This window comes from Balaenoptera acutorostrata, chromosome 19 (assembly GCF_949987535.1).
Source record: "Balaenoptera acutorostrata chromosome 19, mBalAcu1.1, whole genome shotgun sequence".
In the NCBI taxonomy this organism is placed as follows: domain Eukaryota; kingdom Metazoa; phylum Chordata; class Mammalia; order Artiodactyla; family Balaenopteridae; genus Balaenoptera; species Balaenoptera acutorostrata.
This window is the reverse complement of record NC_080082.1, coordinates 28,769,713-28,793,866: the sequence shown is the minus strand read 5'-3', so window position 1 is coordinate 28,793,866 and position 24,154 is coordinate 28,769,713. Positions and strand designations below refer to the sequence as shown.

The window sequence follows — 24,154 nt, the reverse complement described above, 5'->3', positions numbered from 1 at the left end:
TGCAGCACCTCCTGGAGCAGGGGCTGGCAAGAGCCGGTGGCTGGAGAGGGGAAGCTGTCGCGGGGCTGGGGGCAGGTGGAGAGCTGGCTGCTGCAGTAAAGCGTAGCCCCGTTTACCCAGATCTCAGAGCTAGAGGCTTTTCAGCGGAGTCCTAGTTAAAACCTTTAAAATGCCACCCACGAGGAAAGAGGACAAGGTTAGGACCACTGGTCACCCCAAATGAGGGGTGCTTTAGCCATTCCCTTGGAACAGCCAGATTTCCATAGAAGCCCCGGGAAGCACACAGCCACAGAGAAGTATGAGGACTGATGGTGGGCAGTGAGGCCTCAGAGCCCAGGAGAGCTGCATGCTGGCGGTGCTGTTGCTGGGGTAAGACGTTTTCCTCGGGGAGGTCGGCTGGAGAGCCCCTCTGCCCAGTTGCTGCAAATGCCTCCCACCAAACAGTGCCGGCCCGGAGGCATCACCCTCACCACCCGGCTGACCCTCTTGCACTCAGAGTGGGTCCCTGGGTGAGCTTTCATACTGGTCAGCCACACACATCAGCTGGCTTGTATTTTTAGGAAAATTAAACCAAACCCAAAAGGGCATTTTGATTCCCTAAATATGAATGTTTGGGATGTGGCCCTCTGGTGGCCGGCAGCGATTATTAGCTTTAGAAAGCACAAAAGGCCTAAGAAAGATTTCGAGACTTCTTTGAAAACTAAATTCTGAAAGGAAAGAGCTCAGCAACAGTGGGGGTCGGGGGGAGGAAAAGGAAATGAATATTGGAGGACCAGCCCAAGACTGAAGGCTCTCCAAGCACAGAGCCCTGAATGAAACAAGCCCACCAGGCCTCAGGGCCTGGCATTTTCAAGAGACACCACAAGCCTTGGAGCTGGCCTGAAAGTTGGGCTAAAATCCCCATTTCACCATCTGGTAATCATGTGACTGAGGACAAGTCGTTTGACTGCTTAGAACTAGATTGCTCAGGTGTAAAGCAGGGATACCAATCATATTCCATCAGGCTAATGGGAATATGAAGTTAATTTATAGAGATCACCTACCTATTGCCTGACATACTGTGGGCCCTCAATAAAGGTTAATTTTGGCCACCCTACTTACTCCCAGCGTTGTTTAGACAGGTCTCTAGGGCTATAGGTATGTCCTCTACCATTTGGCTTCTGCACTTCACAACAGGTTTTTCACATGGGTGCAGGGTGGACTCAGTTACCCCCACCCCAGGGATGGCAATCTTTTTGTTTTTTGCAAGAGACAAATTTAGGTTAAAATCAGTAAGCCAAAAATTTGCTACAGGGGGACCAACCTTGGCATGTCAAGTTCAAGTTGTGATTCCTGTTGATTCAGTGACCGCTGAATGAAGAATGCAGTTCAACAAATGTTTGAGCATCTATCCTGTGCCAGGCATTGTTCTAGGACACAGTGGTGAAATGAACTGACATCCCTGCCTTCAAGAAGCTTACCTTTTACTGAGGTGAGACCAACAGCAAAGGGCCTCTTCCTAGGTGAGACTGAGTTGCAGTTCCTGCTTTCGTAAGGTCATGGTGTGGTGTGGTCGGCGGGGAGAAGAGATAAGCAGGTGTGTGCGTGTGTGCGTGCGCACAGACACTATAATAAAATAGGAAGCCTTAGGAAATGCCACAAGAAAGGGCTTGATAAAGAAGATCAGAGGCAGGATTTCCTGTGGCTGGGGGATGCAGGAGCCATCTGCTCTTGACCAGGATCCAGACCGCAGACGGGTGGGTGGGGTGGGGGGCCCCAGCCAGCCCAGAATGATACAGTGAGCTCCACTCCAGCTCCCCACTTGGCCCCAGCAGTCTCATGCAGCTGTTAATCTCTCCTATGACCTTGAAGCTGGGGAAACAGCAGGACTCAGGTGAGTTGAGGGGCCCTGGAGCCAGGTGGAGAACTGCCAGAGGTCACAGGCCTCATGTGCAGCCCTTCCTGGCTGAGCAGAAACCTGATTGTGGGGCATCCACCTTGTCCAAGAGGTGAGTATGTGGGGTTTGCACCTGGGGCGTGTGGTCCATCAGGCAGAGTGACGAGGGGTGGTCTCATCTGGGGACACACACTTGTCTTACAAATCAATAACTGTAAAGCTGTCTGTTGGCCTTAGGCAGTGAATTCAAGCAAAGGGCTGATGGCCTGCTTATGTATTCATGAGTCTACCCAGGATAAAAAAAAACTCTTTAAAATCCTTTAACAACATGAAAGATTATTTTTAAGAAACCCTAAATCAGCATTACCTTTATCAAGAAAAGCCAGATTTTGTGCTATGCACAGCCTTAGTCACATCTTTCTCAAGCTTATAGCCCCAGCTCTGCCATTCTCAACCCTGGATACCGATTAGGATCCCCTGGGGAGCTCTTAAAAATACTGGCTTCCAAGCCCCTGCCCCCTGAGCTTCTGACTTAATTGGTCTGGGGAGGGGCCTAGGCGCTGACTGGTTTTTTCAAGTTCCCCAGGTGATTTTCATGTCCTGGGTCAAGAACAGGGTCAAGACCATTGTTCTGACTGGAAGCAGGGAGTGAAGTAGGCCCCTCTAAACGTGGACTCCCCCCACCCTCCTCAACACGGGCTTTCAGTAAATCATAGATTGTCAGAGATGCACTAAATAGGAAGATGAAAATTCTAACTGGTTAGGAAAAATATGTGCCATACCTAGTGCCCATTGGGTCAACTTGCCCTTTGTGTACCCACCAAGGTCAAAGCTAGTTGTCCAGGATGGCTTTTGATGTTGATGGTTAATCAGTTAAAATGGCACCAGTTGAAATGCATTACTGTGGGGGTGGTGAGGGGGTGGCAGGGACGGCAGTGTCCATTTCCCAGGAAATCACAAGTGAATGACCATCTGACAACTCTGGCCGAATCCCTGGGCCCTCATCAGGGGTGTTCTTTCCTAGTGTCCACCTGCCCCCAGCCTTCCCGCGTCCACCTTTGGCAGGTACAGGCCTTGCCGGGCTTGTCCCGAGCCTCTCCAGCACTCAGTGCTGCTGCTAACGAAGCTCCCTGGGAGCGAGGACTCGATTCCCGCTCCACGCAAAGCCCCTTGGACTTCCTGCTGCAGGGCTCCATACCCTGGGAACTCGCACCCAGTCGGAGGGACCCCGTCTGGAGGGCAGACTCCCTTTGGATCCAGCCCCTTCCCCACTTTAGCACAAATGCATTCCGGATGGCAAGTGTCATCTTGCAGCTGAACCCTGGGTGACCACCGGCAGAAGATCCTTTGGGATATATATTAAGGAGGTCAGTAGCTTATTTCAAGTGTCTGGTAAAGGGGCAACAAGATGATGGGGGAGACCCTCTCTCTGGGCTTCTGGGATCCTCTGGACGTTTGCCCTATCGAAGCCCGAGTTGTGATGAATGCAAATGACCAAATCCAACTCTCTCTGGGTTTCCACCTTCTGATCCCGAGCAACCCTTCCCCGCAACTCCTCCTAATGCCCTAACTTTTTGGTTTGTTTGTTAATAAATTTTAGTGCCTGCCGTTACTAAAAAGTATTGCCTTAAATAGTCAAGGATGAGTTGGTTTCTTCCCCCACCCCTACCTTTCTTTTCTGGTAGCTAAAGAGCTGGGGGAAGGGTGGGGGGCGGAATATATAAATACACACACACATATATATTTGCAGAGCAATATTAATGTCCTCTGAAATGCTTCTTTCACAAATTCCCTCTCTCGATACATCAAAACACTCATTGAGAAGAATTATCCATTTGGCAGATGATGAAACTAAGGCACACAGGCCTGAGGTCATGAGGTAGGTGGTGCAGAGCCAGGTCCAGGCCTCCTTTGACTCTTATCCTTCCCACTCCCTCCATGTGTCTAGGGCTGGACCCAATTTGGGGGATGGGGTGGGGGAAGCTGAGCTTTTAAAGCAGTTCCATGATTCTAGGACCCCTGGTCCCAGGTCGAGTATCAGGTCAGAGGCTCCTGAGCTCCAAAAGATGCCATTAAGGAGTATTCTGATTAGGAATGCACTGTGGAGTTCAAAATCAAGCAGAATGACCATGTTTCTCCTCTATTTTTTTCAAGAAAGACAAGAAGGCTTACAGGAAAGTTAGAAAAACTGAAGGTGTATTTAAAAGTGAAAAGCTGGGGGTAGGAGAAACAATGGGTTTGGCTCCTTGGTCTCTTGGAGAGCACATAGGCTGAGTCATCAGGGTGAAGAGCACATGGTCATGCCTGTGACTACAGGACCGAATTTCTGTTAGAATCACTGCTTCAGTTTGTGTTGATGCAGCAGAAATGAGCTCAAGCCACCCTCGTTTTGGAATCTTTTCCAGGCTTGGATGGAGGGATCAAGGGTTGACGGAGATTTATTTTCTTTATGAGAAGAGGATGAGGGGGAAAAAAGTGAAATCTCACTCTTTTTATCAGATAGTGACTACTGATTATAATTCTACTTTTTGCCTTGGCTGCCAGGAAGCTCCAAGCTAACACATGGCACTCTCCTGCCTTAAATGTTTGTTTATCTCTTTTTGCCTTTATTCTAACTGTGCTACTTCATACATCCCACTCCATCATTACCCCAGCCAGAGGAAGTCATCCCTTCTCTGAACCCTTGTAGCATTTTATCCAGGGATTTCTGCCTTTGGGCCTTGGGTTGTGGCTCTTGTGGCCGTTACCTCCTCTGAGGACAGTGATCGTGCCCTGTCCTTCTGTGTATCCTCCAAAACAGCCAGGCTGTGTCTAATCCATTATTAATACCTACAATTACCTGTGGAATGAATGTTGGCTAAAAAGACTTTTTTCAAAAAGCAAGTCTAACCGTGAAGTAAAAGGAACCAGGAGTTGTTCCTTTAACAATGAAAATATCTTACTCATCAAACATGTTTCCCTTTTGCTTTAGCTGCCAGTAGCTTCAGGGTACTTCAGTGTTCAACTCCTGTAACACTGTCGGGATAGAAGGACCAGGATTGCAATAGACACACTTATGTGGTTTGCAAGGCTCAAGAGAAATCTCAGTTTTCTTGGTCCTGGTTGCTTGCAGAGGTTGCAGTCAGCCTCTGGCTTCCCAGACCTTTCTAGTGCCAGACACCTCCATTGTTGCCCTTCCCCCTATACTGTATACAGGGTTTTGTGTCTGCTCCCCACTTCCTCGCTACCATCAAGTCTGTGCGCCCCCCTGTGGGCAGGGACCCAGCCTCCATCATTTGCAGCCCTGGGCCTCTGCATGGCGCTGGCCCAGGGCAGCCATCGGTCCGGGAGGATGTTTGCCCAGGCTTGTCATCACTGCCTCAGACCCTCGGAGCCACGTCCAGAGGAGGAAGCTCGCCGAGTTCTGGTATCGTTGCTGCAGCTGGTGTTGTGAATCAGGCCGACGAGCAGCGCATCCTCTTACCCGGCTATTTCACGACACCAGGGTTGCATCATACCCATCCTCTCCAGGCGAGCCTCGTGGGACCGGGGCGGATGTGGACGTGGGGATGGGGCGGGGGTTGGTGTGGGGGTGAGCAGTCTGCGTGTGAAAGATTGTTCTCTTTAGCCCACTGGGTCTCAGCCTGACTGCCCCTCAGTTCCACCTGGGGAGATTTCTAAGAATACTGATGCCGGCCCCTCACCCCCTTTTTGGCCCCAGGCCCATAGCATCCCCAGCGGGGGAGTCAGCATTTGTCAGAGGCTCCAGTGAGATGGTTGAGTGTTGTGTGCAGTCAGGGGTGAGCCCTAGGGCTCAGAGCTGTGCAGTTGTCTGTTCTGCCTGACTGTCACTGGAGCCCCTCCCGGCCCTCCCTGGCCCTGTGCTTTCTTCCTGGCACTGCTCACCACCCCACTATGCCCCCCACCAGCTTTCCAGAAACAGATGAGATCTGATTCCCCAAGACAAAGGCCAGTCTCCTACCCTGGCATTCAAGGCCCTCCTTGCCAGGTGTCCCTACTCAGAAATGACACCACATTTCCCCCATAGAGTCTTCCCTGTTCCCCTCTCTCTCCAACTCCTGCCCTACACAAATCCGTGTGCTGGTTCTATCAGCTCTGCCTTCAGAATATATCTCAACTCCCAACACTTCTCACGACCCTGCCATCCACATCTACTCCCCGGCCCGGCCACCACCTTCATGCACCCACAGTGGCCCCACTAGTTTTGCTTTGCCCATGCCTCCCTCCATCCAATCTCCACACAATGACCAAAGTGAACTTTGAAAAATATAAATCTGACCATCACATAATAGAACGTGGAACTTCTAACCCTGGCTTATAAGGCCTGGTGTCCCCCCTTCCATGTCTCAAACCCATCTCCTCAGTCCCTCGGCTCCTGCCATCCTGGCCTCCTTGCCATCTTGAAGCCCCAACCACACTCCTACCCCAGAGCCTTTCACATGCTCTCTCCTCTTTCTGGAACCCCTGTGCTCACACCTTCTCACTTATGGGTGTCTCCTCCTTATTGTTGGATCTCAGCTCAAATTTCTCATTCTCAGAGAGGCCTAAATGCCCCTCCTTTAAAAAAAAAAAAAAAAAAAAAGCTTTGTTTTCTTCATAGCACTTATCACTGAATGTACCATGATGATTGCTTGTTTACTGCTTGTCTGTCTCTTCCACTAGAATGTGAGCTCCAGGAGGGCAGGGCCTTTGTCTTGTTCTCCGTGGTGCCTTCCTTGCCTAGCACGGGGTATGGTATGCAGTAGGCACTCAATAAATGTGAGTGACTGAAGAAACAGTCGGACCCCTTTCAGCCTCTTCTCCCACCACTTCTTCCCTCCCCCACCCACCACGGCACCGTGAGCTCCAGTCCCACCACCTGGCCCCTCCCACTGACCGCGCCTTCCCAAGCCCCATGCCCCAGACCCCCTCCATCCTTGCCTACGTCTCCCCTCGAGGCTCCCCCTCCTCCAGGGCAGCCTCCCTCCTCTGCTAGCCAGTTGCTGCGACCTCCTTGCTGGTTAGTCTGCCAGGCTAGGCTGTGAGTTCCAGTCCTGGTGCATAAGGGCTTAGGTGCCTCGGTGGCTGTGAAGACAGCAGGCCCTTCTGTCCTCACCATTTCAGCCCCCTGTGCCTGGGGTTTTCCCTTCCAGGGAGTTTCCTGAGTCTTTCTGTTCCTTTACCACCCCATTCGTCCTCCTCCGAGAACCGGGAGAGGCCAGGGGCCCTAAGTCACCCAGCCAGGGGCCCTTGAGTGAGTGAGAGCCAGCGCTGGTGTAGGTGTCATTTCCATTCGGCTGCTAAGTGGGGGCTGAGGGGGCTGAGGGGACGACTTGCTCAGAGCCCTGGGGAAACTGACAACTGAGATGGGAGCCTGACAGCCCCTGAGGCCAAATCCCAGGGCTTCACTCAGGGTTCCTCCAACTTCCACTCCTGGGCTCAGACCTGACAGGCTCTGGGCAACCTGGCAGCTGAAGCCCTGGAAGGCAGGAGTCGTGTGTGACCCACATGGAGCCCCCATCAAGAAGAGTGCCTCTGTGAGCATTTCTCAAAGGGATGGACTTCCATCCAAGGGCAGGAAACCCCTTTCTTTGGCGTCTGTGCTTTGGGACAAGGAGTTCCGACAGTCCCTTCAACTGTCCTATTGATAAGCCTTTTGAGGGGTCCTGCTTAAATCCCCCCACCCAGAGACATACAGGTATGGGGGGGCGCAGGAAAGGCTTCTCGAAAAAGCAAATGCTCCCCTCCAGGGCTGAGAGGGACCTTGGAGCTGACCCAGGCCTGGGAATTGTGGAGGGCGAGGAAGTGGCTTGCTCAAGGTCATCCAGCAAAGCTGTGGGCCCTCACTCTGCCAGGGCCCCAGTGCTGCTGGAAACCAGCCTTGGTCCCTCTGGCCACTTTCTCTCCTAAGATCTTAATCACGAATTTTCCACAGCTGCTCGGGGGACAGGGTGTGTAGGGACGGCGTAAGGGGGTGTTGGGCAGCTGTGATTTTCACCAGTCAAGTGGCAGTTAAAGATGGAGAGGGCGATAAGGTCTGTAAGCTCTACCCTGAGGCCCCGTGGGAGGGAAGGAGTAACTGGCAGATGGGGCGGGGCGCTGCAGGGAAGGTGGAAGACTGACCACGGCTGGGGTCCTGGCCGTGGAGTCCTCACCTTGGAGCCTTCCCCCCTGCTGGCAGCTGGCTTGGGGGTTGGGGACACCCTCCAGCAGAAACCTCTCTGAGTAGGGGCCAGAGGTCCTGGAGAGGGAGTAGGCAAGTCTGGGGGTCTGGGGAGCCCCGAGAAGAGTCTTTTAAAGAAGTGAACACATAGTAAATATATCAACTTTGCAAAACGGTGCACAGTGATCATAGCCTTTTGGGTTTGTCCTCAAGGACCAGCCGTCAGCTCACCTCTGTGCCTGGTTGAGCTGGGAGGACCCGAGGACCTACCCTTTGTCGCCACCCCCACCCCCGGGGTGGTTCTGTCAGCCAAGGGTTTCTATGGCAGCCTCTCTTTGGTTCTGGCTTCCCTTCGTTACTCATTCAACAAGCGTTTAATGAGGACCTGCTCTGTGCTGTTCTAACTGCTTGGGAATGTCAGTGAACAAGATGGGCCCAGATCCCTGCCTCCGTGGGCTGGTCTTCTAGCAAGTTGGATGAACTTTATGCCCCCCTTTCCAGAAAAATGCACTTAGGTATGAAAACTTGTCTACAGATTTGTGGGGCTCCTGGACCCCTGTTGAAGCACCCTCATCTTAGAGGGGTGATTCCCTAACGCAGCTTGCTACCCTAACACAGTCTGAGCATTTCCTCCTGTCCTGGGCCCCTCTGGACCAGGAGTGAGGGGGCAGCAGAAGCCAGCCAGGCCCCCCGCAAGTTCTCAGTCCACTGGTGCTGACTTGCTGATGGACGTCATGGAGCCCTGGGGGGCTCTGAGCATCTCAGAGCTGGTCTCTGGGGACGTAGGTGAGCTTTGAGAGCCCAGCCCAGGTCTGAGAGGCAGGGCAGGGAGGTAGAGAAAGTGTGTCGCTCACGAGGAGGGCCAGAGCCTGGGCATAAGTCAAGCTTAGAAGCCTGTGGCTGGTGGTGGCCTTGAGGCCTCCATCCATCCCCTGCCTTCAGAAGAGCAGCTTGTCCTCCAAGACTCCGGTCAGGGGTCTGTCCTGTCCCTGGTTGTCCCCACCCTGACCCTCCTCCATGTGCATCTCTCCCATCGCTGCCCTCTTCACACAGCGGGGCTGGTCTCTTTCCAGGTCCGTTTCCCCCACTAACTCAGCAGCCCTGTGAACGTAGGCCTGTGCCCGCCGTCTGTGTTCCTGCCTCCTGTCTCCACCCATGACATGGTCGATGGTCAATAAGGTTTGTTAGTTGAATGGCTGAAAGATGCAAAACCCAGCAGGGATAACAAAGAAATGAGTGGTTTTCCTGTGAGCTTTAGGCCACCCACCCCCAGGAAGCAGACTCTGAGACAAAGGTGAGCCTGCAGGGCACTCACCAGTAGAGCTCTTGGGGTCAGTACCTCTGGGGAGAAGAGAAGGAAGCAGGACAGGACAGAGGGAGGAGTGGCCTGCTGTGTAGACAAAGCCTCAGCTGACCCTGGGGACTTCTGGACGTGGGGTGGCTCCTCAGATCTGGGGGCAGGGCATCAGGCCTTTGCATCCTACACCTATCATTGGATGAGAGCTCCATGGGGGAACTCGGCCATAGGCAAGGCAATTGCCATAGGAGCTGACACTGAGACCCCTCCCAGCAGCTGGGGCTTGTCCTTCTTTTCTGGCGGCACATCAGGTGGCCACCACACTAACTCTCTCATAGTCAGAGAGACTAACCTTTTATATATATGTGTGTGTGTGTGTGTGTGTGTGTGTGTATCTTTTTAAATGTCATACCATTCATCTATTTGAACATACTAAATAAACAAAATATAAAACTAAATACCATATACTGAAACAAGAGGTTTTTGAACCTGCGTGGAGTGGGTCCTCAGGCCATCAGGCTGTCTCTGGGGACCCTCGTAGGGTCCCTAAGGATCCTCTTGGTGAGTACTCCTTCCTAGGGTCCGGCTTCTGATGTCCACTGCCCCCAAACTCAGAAGAGCCTCTCTAGGGCCCAGGGGCTGGGCATGCCCCCCTTCTCTGCTGACCCAGTCCCGGCTCCCAGTCCAAGGCCATGTTGCTATCTCCGAGATCAGATGGTGGGCAGGACAGCATCAGGCACGTGCTCTGCCTCCCACCCTGTCCAGGGACCTTGCTCGCCAGCTGTGGGCGGTTTGGGCCAACCTCTCCGCCTCCTCCCTGCTGTGGCCCCAGCCTATAAAGCCACCCTGCATGTCCCCTGCCGACCCTGGCCCCCTCCCCCGACACCCAGAGCCACAATGGCAGAGCTGCCGGTGTTGGAGACGCCCAGGGACCCTGCTCTGTGCAGTGGGCGCTTCACCATCAGCACGTTGCTGGGGGGCGATGAGCCCCCGCCACCGGCCGCCTATGACAGCAGCCACCCCAGCCACCTGACCCATGGCAGCACCTTCTACATGCGCACCTTTGGCTACAACACTGTCGATGTGGTGCCTGCCTACGAGCACTATGCCAACAGCACCCTGCCCGGCGAGCCCCGAAAAGTCCGGCCCACGCTGGCCGACCTGCACTCCTTCCTCAAGGTAAACACCGTCCCAGAAGAGTGGCCCCTCCTGCTGTGTGACCTTGACCAGTTACCTAACCTCTCTGAGCCTTGGCTCTGTCATCTGTGTCATGGGGACAAACAGGTGTCTTCCTCGTGGGTTGAGAGGCCCACATGGAATGCAGGTATGGGAGCTGTAAAGCTCTGGGCACATGTAATATTCATTGCCCAGTCATTGGCGACCCAATCAAGCAATCTAGGCTTGCCCAGAGAGGTAATGAGCTCCCAGTCAGTGGAAGTTTACAGAGTTTACACTCCCCTAAAGGAGATGGGGAGAGGAGGGTAAGAAAGCTCTGCAGCAGAGACGGGGCTTGCTGGTTTGCTACTTGGGAGGCTGGACGGTGGAGGGTGGGGAGGTGGGGGAGCTGGATTGTCATGACCCCTGCCTGCCTGACCCGCGGTCTCTGCGCTCCCAGCAGGAAGGCAGCCACCTGCATGCCCTGGCCTTTGACAGCCGGCCCAGCCGTGAGATGACCGATGGGCTGGTGGAGGATGAGACAGGTACCAACGGCGAGAAGAACCCTGAGGAGCCTGTGCGCTTTGGCTGGGTCAAGGGGGTGATGGTGAGTGGGGCGTGGATGGGATGTCCAGGGATAGGGGTAGGGGGACAGAGCTCCATTCAGGCTCAGCTTGGACTCTCGGGCCTTAGTAGTCAAGGCAGACCCAAGACTCAGCCCGGGCCTCAGTTTCCCCATCTGCATAGTGACCTCAAATTTTCTCTGCTTTTGTACTTCCTGACCTCCGTTTACCCCCCAGACTGAGACCTAGCCCTGGGGAAGATCTCTGTTTGTCTGCTCAGTCATCATGTGACTTTGGACAAGTTACTTAACCTGTCTATGCCTCACTTTCCTCGTCTATGAAATGACGAGCATTCAATGAATTAATAGATGTAAAGCGCTTGGATGAATGCCTACCTTGGAGTTATTGAGAGAAACTGTGTTTCCCCAAAGAGCCACCAGAGGGCAGCACTAAACACAAATCCACATCATTGTTTTCTCATTCTCCATGATGGGAAGGAGAAGGTTTGCTGTTTTAGGCCCCGAGATAGCAAACAATCTAATGTACTTGGCTTTGGAAGACATTATGGCACTTTACAGAGGGGATCGCATGAGATCTAGGAGAAAGCTTCCTGCTCTGGGAGGCAGGAAGCCTGGGTTCTGACCTTAACTCTGCCAACTGCCTGCTTGGCTGTGCCTCTTTCTCCATCTGAACGGTCAACCCCCCTCTAGCACCAGAGGCCCGTAATCCGGAGTCTGGGTCTCCCTCCTTCACTGTGGTGGCCAGAGCCTGGTGTGGGCCCAGAGCCTCAGAGCATATGGAGGGCCTTAGAAATTTCCCAGGCCTCAAATTTTGAACCACTATGTTATACACCTGAAGCTAATATAATATTGTAAATCAACTATACCTCAATTTTTTAAAAAATAAATTAAATTCAAAAAATTTTTAAAGACTAAAAAAAAAAGAAAAGATAGAAAGAAAAAAGAAATCCCCCTGGGCTTGTAAATGCCACATGTCCCCCACCACAAGACATGGCTGGGGCCAAAGACCACACCAGCCCCTCCCACATGGGATTCCAGCCTCAGCTGTGGCGTCTGGCTTTGCTTTAAATTCGGAAGCTGAAGTCACAGCCACCTGAGCCCTGATTTCTGCTTGTATGTAGGGCATTGGCTCAGCTGGCATTTGCTGACTTCCCCCTGAATGCCAGGCTCTGGGCCAACAGCTGGCCACTGGGCCATGACTGGGGCTGGCAGACACAGGACCCTGGGCTTGGAGCAGGGTGAGGGGTGATAATGCTTGCAGCCCATCCTCAGGCCTCGATGGAAGGAGGGTAGGAGAGTGGTGGGAGGGACAGGTGGGTCTCTGGGTACCCCTCCCCTCCCTGCCCCACAGAACCAGAGAGGCACTGAAGTGGGCACTCACTAAAGTGGGTGAAGCAAAGAAAGAGCCCAGGTGTCCCCTAGGTGCCCGATGCCATGCCAAGACTGGGGACAGGGACTTATGTGCTTGACCTTGGGGTACTCAGCCCCACCCAGGTGGCCTCTGACCCCCCTCTCCTCCCAGATCCGTTGCATGCTCAATATCTGGGGTGTGATCCTCTATCTGCGGCTCCCCTGGATTACCGCCCAGGCAGGCATTGGTGAGTGCTGCCTCTGGGGGGCAGGGGGAAGGTGCGCCCGGGTCCTGGTCCTCCCAGGCTCCACGGGAGCAATCTTGAACTTGGGTTACAGAGCCCACGGGTTACAGAGGTCAGGGCAGTGTGGCCAAGGTGCACTGGACGTGGAGTCAGCAGGCCTGGGGGCTCTCCCTGGCTCAGTTTGCCCTCAGTAAGTCACTTAACCTCTTGGAGCCAAATTTCTTCTGCAGAGCATCTGGGTTAGGAACTCACACTGTGGACAGACCAGCTGCTAGCTCTGTACCATGCTGTGTGACCTTGGACAAGTTTTTTTTTTTTTTTTTTTTTTAAAGTTGCTTTCTTAATTATTATTTATTTATTTGTTTATTTTTGGCTGTGTTGGGTCTTCGTTTCTGTGCGAGGGCTTTCTCCAGTTGCGGCAAGCGGGAGCCACTCTTCATCGCGGTGCGCGGGCCTCTCACTATCGTGGCCTCTCTTGTTGCGGAGCACAGGCTCCAGACGCGCAGGCTCAGTAGTTGTGGCTCACGGGCCTAGATGCTCTGCGGCATGTGGGATCTTCCCAGACCAGGGCTCGAACCCGTGTCCCCTGCATTGGCAGGCAGATTCTCAACCACTGCGCCACCAGGGAAGCCCTTGGACAAGTTTTTAACCTCTCCGAGCCTTGGTTTCCTCATCAGTTAAATGGGGGCAATAACTGTCCCCACCTCACAGATCTATTGTGGGATTCCTCTGATGCACATAAAACAGCACAGGGTTTGGCACCCAGAGGTGCTCATCAAGTGGTAACTATTACTTTATTTTTTATTATTAAGAGAGGATACCTACCCTTCCATATGTAATGATACTTTACATGTTGGCTTATCAGCTCCCTGGCTATTTAGAATATACCAGGAGGTAGACAGAGACCCATTTTTCAGATGAGAAAAGTGAGGCTCAGAGAAGGAAAGTGACTTAAGTCACATGGTGAATCAGTTGGCTGATTCAGGTTCCTCAAATGGCTCCTTCTGAGAAATGCCCTGACTTTTTGGGGCGATCACCTCCCCGCCCACCCCCACAGTCCTGACCTGGACCATCATCCTGCTCTCGGTCACGGTGACCTCCATCACGGGCCTCTCCATCTCGGCCATCTCCACCAACGGCAAGGTCAAGTCAGGTGGGCCCCACCCCAGCCCCAAGGTCCTCCTCGTGTAGGTCTCCGAGTCTTCACCCCAGGAATGGGTCTCTGAACCACTCCCTACCCTCCACCCGCACCCAGACGGGGACACCCCAGGCTGCCCCTGTTGATTCCAGATGTAGGCTTTGGGCAGGCTCTCCACACCTATGCGATGGGATGGTCTTGGTTGTCTCCTGCACCATGAACCCCCCGGGCCCCATGCTCACCCCCTCCCAGCCTCAGCTCTGCCTGCCCCAAGTCCACCCCAGCCAGCTGACTCCTCTGGTTTCATGGCTCCTGGCTCTGTCCCCAATAGGTGGCACCTACTTCCTCATCTCCCGGAGTCTTGGCCCAGAGCTAGGGGGCTCCATCGGCCTCATCTTTGCTTTCGCCAATGCTGTGGGTGTGGCCATGCACACTGTGGGCTTCGCAGAGACCGTGCAGGACTTGCTCCAGGTGAGGTAGGGGCTGGACCCCGGGCAGACGGAGCCCTGGCCGCCTGCTGCATTCTCCTCCACACCTTCTGGTCCGGGCCTTCCTGCCTCTCTACCCAATTTGGCCTTTAGGGACCAAAGCCACAGTCCGATCATTGTGGGTGACTCTGATGATCTCTTCAAATAAAGACCGTCCCCAGAAGTCTCCTTCAGGGGTGCATGTTGCCTTTAGGGCCAAATTGTCCAGACCCATGCAGTAGCTGCTTTGGAGGACTTGTGGGCAGGGGAGGGGTTTGAGTTTGTGTTTTCCTATGAGAGGGCAACCATAAATGAGGTAAATCAAGGTGGAGGAGCCTGGGGGGTGGGCTGTTCAGAGGCAGCACACAGCCTGGCCTGTCACCTCCCCCAGGAGTACGGCTCGCCCATCGTGGACCCCACCAATGACATCCGCATCATTGGCGTGGTCACCGTCACTGTGCTGCTGGCCATCTCCCTGGCTGGCATGGAATGGGAGTCCAAGGTGAGGACAGGATGTTGGGGAGGGATGTGGGCACGGTCGAGTGTGGAAGCGGGAATCACGGGACCTGGTCCCGGTCTTGGTTCTGCCTCTTGTGTGTGTCAGATGAGCTTTAAGTTCTGCTGCTGACAGAGACCCTAAGGAAGGTGGCCTTAAGCCAGAATCATTAATTTCTCTCTCATGGAACAGTCCAGGTGTGTGTGGCCCCTGGGGACCAGGTATTCAGGCGCCTTCCGTCCTGTGGCCTTTCCACCCCTGGGGTGTGGCCCTCATCCACCTGACCCATGACAGCCCCCACCTCCATGTCCCCAGCCCAGTCAGCAGGAAGGGGAAAGAGGGTGGAAAGGAGAGAATCCCCCTCCCCTTTCCTTTTCTGCCCCAGCCTGGAAGTTGTACATATTCCTTCTGCTCACTTCCCGTTGGCCGGAACGTGGTCCATGGCCACACCTCACTGTAAGGGGGGCTGGGGAAACGTGGTCTTCATCTGAACCTATCCCAAGCCCCGAGTCAGAGGTTCAGCATGAAATAAGGGAAGAGATGTTGGGCCGCAGCCGGCAGCCTTGACCAGCACAGCCCCGGCCCCAGCCGCCCCTCCTCTCGCCCCCTGGCTCTGACCTCCAGCTCCACCACCTCCCCACTGTTCCTTGAATGCACCAAGCTTATGCCCCCATCATTCTGTTGCTCCATTATCCTCCTCCTTTAGGACCCTTGAAGACACCTTCTCAGGCCACCCTGCTAAAGTAGCCTCAACCCAGTCCCCGGGACACCCCCTGTTCTTACTCTAGATTCATCCTCCTTATTTATCAGCAAGACAGGAGCCTTGCTATGTCGCCAGCTCCTAGGACAGAGCCTGTGGAGTAATGGGTGTTGAATGAATGAATGAATGAATGAATGGGAGAGTAAGGGACCTGGGGCAAGCTCTTCCCTGTTGGGGCTCCCTGAACAGGCGGAGCCAGACCGTCTGACCTCCAGGCTCCCTTCCTCCCAGGCCCAGGTGCTCTTCTTCCTCGTCATCATGGTCTCTTTTGGCAACTACCTGGTGGGGACACTGATCCCCCCCTCTGAGGACAAGGCCTCCAAAGGCTTCTTCAGCTACCGGGGTACGTGCGGGTTGGGGCCACTGCCCGTGGCTCTGGGGACAGGGACAGTCTGCCCACCAATCTGGCCCATTATGTGGGCACCGGTGTTACCGAACCAAACTTGGGTCCGCTTACCTGTGCGCAGTAAAGCCAATCTACTGACACTGGGTTGTGGTGAAGGAAAGCGCAGCGTTTATTTCAGGGTCAAGCAAGGAGTCCAGGGCAGCGAGTGCTTAAAAGACCCAAACTCCCTGAAAGCTTTCAGGGAAAGGTTTATGAAGATAGAGTGAGGGAGGGGGGTGTGGGGTGTGTGATCAGCTGGTGGACATTCTTCTGATTGGCTGGTGGTGAGGTAATCGGGAGTCAACATCATCAGCCTTCTGGTTCCAGCTGGTCTGAGGTCTACGTGCTTGTGGGCAGCACGCAGTTAACTTCTCCCACCTGATGGGGGTTTCAGTAGCTGCAAAACAGCTCAAAGGATTTGGCTCAGAATATTATCTATAGCCCTTGAGGAGGAACTAAAAGTCCTTGACTTTGTTTAATGGCTAAGCTACTATTATTTTGTCTTGCTTGACTGTTTTCTTCCTGCGTGTTCTCACTTCTCTGATTAAATGTATTCTTTAACTAAAGTTTATCTACAGACAAAAGGCAGGCAGAGGACATGGGTGGGGGTCAGTTCTGGGAAGGCCCCATAGGGTCCTGCTCGGTTACATGGGGAGGCTGGCACCCCCGACTCCCACAGCCAGGAGCTGCCATGGGAGCCTCCTGCCTGCCCGGCTGGGCCCAGAGAAGGGGCCCAGGCCTTCCAGGAGGCCCTGACTCAGGCCTTGTTTTTCCAGCGGACATTTTTGCCCAGAACTTGGTGCCTGACTGGCGGGGCGTGGACGGCAGCTTCTTCGGGATGTTTTCCATCTTCTTCCCCTCAGCCACAGGCATCCTGGCAGGAGCCAACATCTCCGGGGACCTCAAGGTGAGCAAGATGCCCAGCCCTCCTGCTTCCTGGCCCTGTCCTACCAGGATGTCCCACTGGGCACTGAGCGGAGCCCTGAGACCCCAGGGCCAGAGCTTCTAAACTTCTGTCCAACTCAATCCAAGCCAACCCATATCCATCCCATTCATCCCACTCCATGCTGAGGTTGTTGATTGGCACCACCGCACTCTAGGCCTTGAGGGCCACCCCCAAATGGGCTAGTCTCCTCCCTCGATCCTGGGACTCCCAGCCTAAGGGGAAGACTGACCCAGCTTGACCTTCCACTCAGACGGGATCGGGCACATCCTCCCAGGGCTCTCCATCGTCTTGATGCGGGCAGGCTCCTTGGCTCGGTGTGTGAGGCCCCAGCCCCACGGGAGCTGTTGCTGTTCCCATGACCCCTGACCCGGCCCTGAGGATCTACTGCTTTGCCCCTGTTGCCCTGTCCCTCCTCCACGTCTTTGCCTCTGCTGTGCTCTCTACCTGGGACTTGCTATCCTCATTTCTTTACCTTGCAAAGTTCTGTTCCTCCTGCAAATTAAAGCCTCCATCCTTACACCTCTCCCAGCCCTTTTGTCAGAGTCTTGGTTCCCCTAATTTAGTGATGTCAGGCCACTTATGTCTCTGCCCCGCCGCATCTGGAGAACTGGGGCCTACCTCTATGTCCCTATTCCCAGCTCAGGGTCTGACGCGTCCTAGGTTCTTGGTGCCTGTGTGTTGAGCGAACAGTGGTGGGATGTGGCAAATGGGAAGTGTTAGAGCAGAAGTACAATGCGCACAAGCGGGGGAGAAGTGCAGACTGAGGTGGCAGGGGCTCCAGCAAAACTTCTGGCTGGAGGTGGGGCTGGAGCTGGGCTCTGAGAGACGAGAAAGCCAGCGGAATCTTTGCCGGAGGGAGGTTATCAAAGGAGCTGGTACACAAGTGGGGATGAACAGTGAGGAGCCTGGCTCTGTGCTGGGGACCTTCACCCTCCATCTCCAGTCCCGCTCGAAAGGTGCTCCTTGATGCATTTTCTTAAATGAATTAAGAATTGTGCACTGGAGGCAATCTCGAATTGCAGCGTGGCTCTAGCAGGACCTGGAAATCAGAGGGAGGCCGTGTTTGCCCGGCTCCTCTCCCTTCTCTGGGGAGTGGCCCGCAGGGGCCTGGTCTGCCTGCCCCGAGTTCTCTGCAGAGCTCGGGCTTGTGCTCAGGTGGCCTGGTTCCCCTTCCAGCCCCGTTATAGATCATCATAGCCTGGGGATTTATCTAGATGCTTTATCAAGCTTCTTAGGTTACCAACCGGCCCAGTGTGCAGGCATCAGGGCCAAGCAGCTGTCTCGGAGCTGGGGGCGGGGGCAGACACCTTCTTCTGTCTTAAATGCCCTCAAGCCCTAAAGGGACACTTTTCTCCTAGATCTGGCCCCTTGCCCATCCAGTGGGACAGTAAGTCCTCAGCGAAGAGCAGCTCCCGTTCATGGGGACTTTATGCAAGTCCCTTAAAGCCTCTCTGGACCTCAGCTTCCCCAGCTGTAAACTGGGACTCACGCAGCCCCGGCTTCCCAGGGCACGGAGCAAGGATTCAACGCGCTAATTTACATAAAGTGCTTAGAACAGTGCCCAGCCCAGAGGAAGTGCTAAAGGCTGGTTGTCAAGGTCAATGTGATTTTTACCATGTGGCCGGCACGGTGCCTCCTTCTTTAAAAATAATATCTGTGGGACAGCTGAAAGCTTCTACCATCATCACCCCCATGTTACAGAGGAGCAAACCAAGCTCAGAGAGGGTCAGGGGCTTGCCCAGGGTCCCACACACAGGTGTCAGAGGATCTGGAATGCAAGTTTCTAAAACAAAGAGACCTCAACTTTATCACAACAACTCCATCATTCAACCAATATTTTTTGAGCACCTGCTTTGATGCCAGTGTCTTGTGGATGCAGCAGTAAACAAAAGAGACACAAATTCCTGCCCTCATGGAGCTGACATGCTAGTGAGAGAGACAATCAACAAATAAATAAGTAAAATCTGTAGTTTGCCTGACGGTGGTTGAGCGATGGGGAGAAAAATCAAGCAGGGAAGCGGGAAGGCAATCCCTGGGTCAGGGGTGCAGAAGCACGGTGTGAATTTACACAAGAGACTCCTGAGAAGGTGACATGTGAGCCGAGACCTAAAGGGGTGATGACAAAGTTGTCATTGTCACTGTTAATCCTTTACGTCCCCCAACCCTTTAGTGCTTACAGAGCAGTCTCGTGACCATGATCTCATGTTGGTTTAATCTTCACAAACACCCTGTGCTAAGGCCAAGGGAAGCATTATTAACTCAATTTGCTGATGGGGGGATGGGTGCTCAGAGACAAGGGACTTCCTAGTGACTGCCGTGGGATCTGTGCCAGGCTGGTGTTGTCCCAGGTTGTGTTGCAATACAGTCCCCACCCCTAACCGCTCACATTTACAGGCGCTTGCTACATGCCAGGCTACTTTCTTATTTCACAGATAGCGGGGGAGAGACGCTGAGGCTCAGAGAGGTTAAAGGGTTTGTTCCAAGGCGCACAGCCAGGAAGAGATAAGCAAGATGTGGACCCAGATATGCCTGATTTGTGAGCTGGGCTCTGAGATTTCACACCAAGACGTGAGGGTAGGATGGAAACCTGGTGTATTCATTTCCTGTGGCTGCTATAACACGTTACCACAAACTTGGTGGCTGAAGACAACGGAAATTTATTCTCACACAGTTCTAGAAGCCAAAAGTCCAAAAAAAGGTGTCAGTAGAGCCATGCTCCCTCTGAAGGCTCTAGGGAAGAATCCTTCCTTGCCTCTTCCAGCTTCTGGTAGCTTCCAACAATCCTGAGCATTCCTTGGCTTGTAGCTTCATCCCTCCAATCTCTACCTCTGTCTTCATGTGGCCTTCTTTCCTCTATGTGTCTCTGTGTGTCCTCTCCTCTCCAAGGACACCAGTGATTGGATTTAGGGCCCACCTAATCCAGTATGACCTCATCTTAACTAATTACATTTGCAAAGATGCTATTCCCAAATAAGGTCATATTCTGAGGTTCTGGATAAATGTGAATTTTTGGAGACACTATTCCACCCACCATAGGTGAGCTGGGAGGTTGACCTGGTCTGTTGGCCTTGGAACCAGGGACTCAGGGCAGGGCTGGCTGGCCCATGGCTGCAGGGCCCCCAGAGCAGAGACCTCAGCAGCCCAGGGTGCTCCAGAGCCTCCAGCTCCCTCCAGCTCTGCTCCCACTTCTCTCTGACCCGCCGCACCCTTCCTCCCACCCCAGTGCCTTCAGAGCCACGTAAATCATCCCCTCCACCCTGAGGCCTTCCGGGGTTCCTGGCAGTGTCTCCCCCACCTTGTTCCCCAGTGCACTGTGATCCTCTCTGTGGCGGGCACCATCTGCCCTGTGTTGGCAGGATCCCACCTGTACCTCCTCCACTTGGGCCAGGGCTCCTTAAGGGCAGGGTCAGGGCCTGGTCATCACAGATTGACCATGGGCTCCAGCGCAGGCCTCCGAGTATCTGAGGCAGAGAGCTGGACCATGGCCAGCTTTGCTTCGACTTGCCAATGAATTTGAACAGTGTCATGGTCCCTCCAAGCTCTGTCACCTGTGATTCTTCCTGCCAGCTGAGCGGTGAGCAGAATGGCCCAGAAAATGCTGGCAGGTTTACGAATTTACTTCGTGTGGCTGACGTGACCTTCCCCTCCAAGCTAGGGTCTATGCCTGGATGGGAAACTTGCCATAAAAATCCCAGCCTGCGTTACTCCACCCAGGATCAGCACCCCCGGGGGGGCCTGAGGCTGTGGACCTCGGCATAGTCAGGACTGAGCCGCTGGGGCTCAGTGAGCTGGGCCTTGCTCACAGCTCCCTGGCCTCAGTTTCGCCACCAGCCACTTCTCAGGAAGCTATGTTTGAGAAAGTGCCTGGAAGAGTGAAACACATGACGTGGGTGTGAAGGTCTGCTACTACTGCCAGGAAAGCACCAGCAGAGTTCTTTCTCGAAGAGGAAGGAGAGAGTTTGGGGCTTGTCTATATATTGATTGCTGTGGAACCAGACAAATCAACTGGTGCATAATAGTGACTGCACGCAGTGAGCCCAGCTGGTGAGCTGGGCCCTGGTCTAGGAGCTTGACAAGGATTAGTTGGTTTCACCAGCATCCCTGGGAGGCTGGAGGGGCCGAAGCATGGGAGGACATGCACGCTGCCCAGCGATCACCTGGATTTGACCCCAGGCAGGCTGACTCGGGAGCCCTCCACCTCACCCCACCCTTCACAGCCCCCAGAGCAAGCATCAGCCAGGTGTCCTCGGGGAACAGGCCTGGGGCTGCTTGGAGTTCCTCTCTCTGCCTTGGGCTCCCAGGGCCCTGAATGTGGTCTCAGCCGTCCCCTTGGTTCCGTCCTGTCCCGCTCTGTGGGTCCTCAATCTCGAGGTGCCTTCCTCTCAGCACCCCGGGGAAGGGGGTTCTGGGGGGCCAAGGTCAGTGTTTGCTGACCCACCCTCAGCCTGACAAGGACAGGGCCTGGGAGGAGGCCCAGGGGCTGCCTGATGCCCTCTCTCCCTCCCTCCTCCAGGACCCTGCTGTAGCCATCCCCAAGGGAACGCTCATGGCCATTTTCTGGACCACCATTTCCTACCTAGCCATCTCGGCCACCATTGGTAAGCTGCCGACCCAGACGGCTGGAGGGGTCACAGGGTGCCGTCTGGCCCTCTAACAAGGATGGCTGGGCCGGGAGGACATGGCAACCCCAGGAAGTGGAGCCTCGAACTTTATTTTGGGGGGCACCTTGGGGGGTAGTTTGTGGTGGAGATGGGGGATCACCCCAGGCTCCTCTGGTCCCTTCAAACCTCAGGTTACAGATTCTATGGTATGAAAATCCTATAGGAAAAGTCATGTTCCAACTCCAGGAATAATGATCAAATCAATGATGAGGAGGAGGAGGAGGAAGATGATTCTAGCAACTGACTTACTACCACGTGCCCAGCCCTTTACATGCCTTATTACATTTAATCTGGGCACTATCATTTCTGCCTTTTGACGGAGGAGAAAACAAGGGCTTAGAGAGGTTAAGTGACCTGCCCAAGGTCACAGAGCCTGAGTGGTAGCAGTGGGCGTTGGACCCAGGCCTGGGCCGTTGATACTTGCCTCTCACTGAGATCCTCACACATGCTCTCGCTCCCAGTAACCACATCGTGAGATGAGCTGCTCACAGACGGCCAAGGGACACGGCCCAGGTCATAGCCACGTAGGGCCTGAGATCCAGTTCTCCACTTTAAGGAGGACACTGTGACCTTAGGTCACTTAAGCTCCCTGTGCCTCTGTAGAACGGCAATGACAATAAAAGTAGTAGTAACACCTGTTTCCCCAGAGTGTTTAAAGTCCTTGACGCAGGGCCTGGCACATCGGAGGTGCTCCTGCATGGTAGCTAAAATCATCGTCATCGTCATCATCATCATTGTTATTATTATCATCATAAAGTAAAGGAAGAGCTGGCCCATCAGCAGCGTGTCGCCCTCTGCACAAGTGTCTGGTGTTTTCGGGGTGGGAGGGGAGGAGAGAGGAGGGAAAGGAGACCTCCCCACGCCCTCCTTCCTCCTCAGGCTCCTGTGTGGTTCGAGATGCCTCCGGGATCCTGAATGACACGGTGACCCCCGGCTCAGGCGCCTGCGAGGGGCTGGCCTGTGGCTACGGCTGGAACTTTACCGAGTGCGCCCAGCAGCACAGCTGCCGCTACGGCCTCATCAACCACTACCAGGTACGCGCGGCCCTGCCAGATGCAGGGAGGGCCGGGTGGAGGCTGGACTGGGCTGGGGTAGACAAGGTTTGGGGGGCTGGCCCCAGGCTTGGGAAAAGAGCTTCAGGTAGGGGCCTGGGCCCAGCTCCTGACCTGGTGAGCACTGGGTCCCCAGTGAGGGTTGCAGACTCAGGTGGCAGCTCCCAGACTCAGCCCCTGCCTGCAGCGGAGACTGGGGTGCCCTGGGTGGGGGCTCTGGGCCCCACCCCTCACCATGGGGGCCCGAACCCCATGTCCTTGCAGACCATGAGCATGGTGTCGGGCTTCGCACCCCTGATCACGGCCGGCATCTTTGGGGCCACCCTCTCCTCAGCCCTGGCCTGTCTCGTCTCTGCCGCCAAAGTTTTCCAGGTGAGGCTGCAGAGGGGGCGGGAGTGTCTAGGAGGCCAGGTGCAGGGGGCCCCAGGTGACTGCCACAAAGGCCTGGAGGAGTCATGTGACCCGGTGTCTAGACTGAAGGAAAAGGAGCTAGTAAAGCAAACGCTTGCAGGAAGCAGCCCCTTCCTGTGCCGAGCGTTGAGGAGCAGCTGCCTTTCCCACCCCTCACTCCCTCTGTGCAGCCTGGCACCCCGTTTGCAGTCCCCCTCCCAGTTTCCCTCTGATGTGATCAGCCCCTTTTTGCCCTTTCAGTCTTCGTGGTGAGGTGGGGAGGGCAGGAGATCAGTCCCCTTTCAAAAGACAGAAGCCGAGACCCAGTTCAGGAAGTGCCCTGCTGAGGTCACGGAGAGAGCAAGCAGGGCCTGGGGTCCAGGTGACCACAGGGGAGGGGATGGGGCAGGTCCCGGCCAGGGGCTGAGCCCGTCGTCCTGTGCCCACAGTGCCTGTGCGTAGACCAGCTGTACCCACTGATCGGCTTCTTCGGCAAAGGCTATGGCAAGAACAATGAGCCACTGCGCAGCTACCTGCTGGCCTATGCCATTGCTGTGGCCTTCATCATCATCGGTGAGTGGCCACAGGGTACGCAGGGCTGCCACCTCTCCTGGCCAGCCGTGAGGGCCATGGGGACAGGGCCCGACACGCTTTCCCTGGTTCTGCATTCCTGTGTCCTGGCAGCTGGGACCTCCCTCCCCAGGTCTGAACTAGCCCCCAGGAGCACATTGGGAGCACAGGACAAGCTGACTGATTCCTCCTCGGGAGCTGGTACAAACAGCTGGATTACTATCTCTGTAGGTGTAGAACCTAGACCAACCTCATTTCTCAGATCTTGAGCTGCTGGATCCCTTGGGCTCCAAGGTAGGGGATGCCTTAGGAGAAAGATTCCAGTTAATCAGTTAATTAGATTGACTTTCTATCCTGGCTTTGCCATATGCCAATTGTGTGACCTTGGAAAAAATCACTTCACCTCCTAGAGCCTCGGTTTCCTCATCTGAAAAATGGGAGTAATAATGCATAGAGGGTGTGTCACGGATGGGCAGGAAGAGACCATGTGTGTATATCACACACACACACACACACATACACATGCATTCATATACGCACACACATGTGTGCACACTCCCCAGTACTTCCTGATTTACTTAGCCAATGAGGCGGAACTTGCTAGGAGAGAGGTGGCCCTACTAAGCAAGGGCAATCACCGT

General features: G+C 54.5%; 1 protein-coding gene across 6 annotated transcripts in view; it reads left to right on the top strand.

Moving 5' to 3' along the window:
- The first annotated feature begins 10,168 nt into the window (after positions 1 to 10,168).
- The window catches only part of SLC12A3 (solute carrier family 12 member 3), a 59,093-nt gene continuing 45,107 nt past the window's right edge, over positions 10,169 to 24,154 (top strand). For 3 of the 6 annotated variants that reach the window (XM_057533442.1, XM_007167570.3, XM_007167569.3), the window contains exons 1-12: positions 10,169 to 10,494; positions 10,931 to 11,077; positions 12,576 to 12,651; positions 13,706 to 13,801; positions 14,118 to 14,257; positions 14,645 to 14,755; positions 15,741 to 15,852; positions 16,671 to 16,801; positions 21,354 to 21,438; positions 22,381 to 22,535; positions 22,818 to 22,925; positions 23,393 to 23,516. In XM_057533442.1, the coding sequence (XP_057389425.1) occupies positions 10,213 to 10,494; positions 10,931 to 11,077; positions 12,576 to 12,651; positions 13,706 to 13,801; positions 14,118 to 14,257; positions 14,645 to 14,755; positions 15,741 to 15,852; positions 16,671 to 16,801; positions 21,354 to 21,438; positions 22,381 to 22,535; positions 22,818 to 22,925; positions 23,393 to 23,516 (1,567 nt within the window). In that variant the 5' untranslated portion in view covers positions 10,169 to 10,212. The remainder of the gene's footprint in view (positions 10,495 to 10,930; positions 11,078 to 12,575; positions 12,652 to 13,705; positions 13,802 to 14,117; positions 14,258 to 14,644; positions 14,756 to 15,740; positions 15,853 to 16,670; positions 16,802 to 21,353; positions 21,439 to 22,380; positions 22,536 to 22,817; positions 22,926 to 23,392; positions 23,517 to 24,154) is intronic. The other 3 variants (XM_007167571.3, XM_028162911.2, XM_028162912.2) reach the window with 2 other exon arrangements.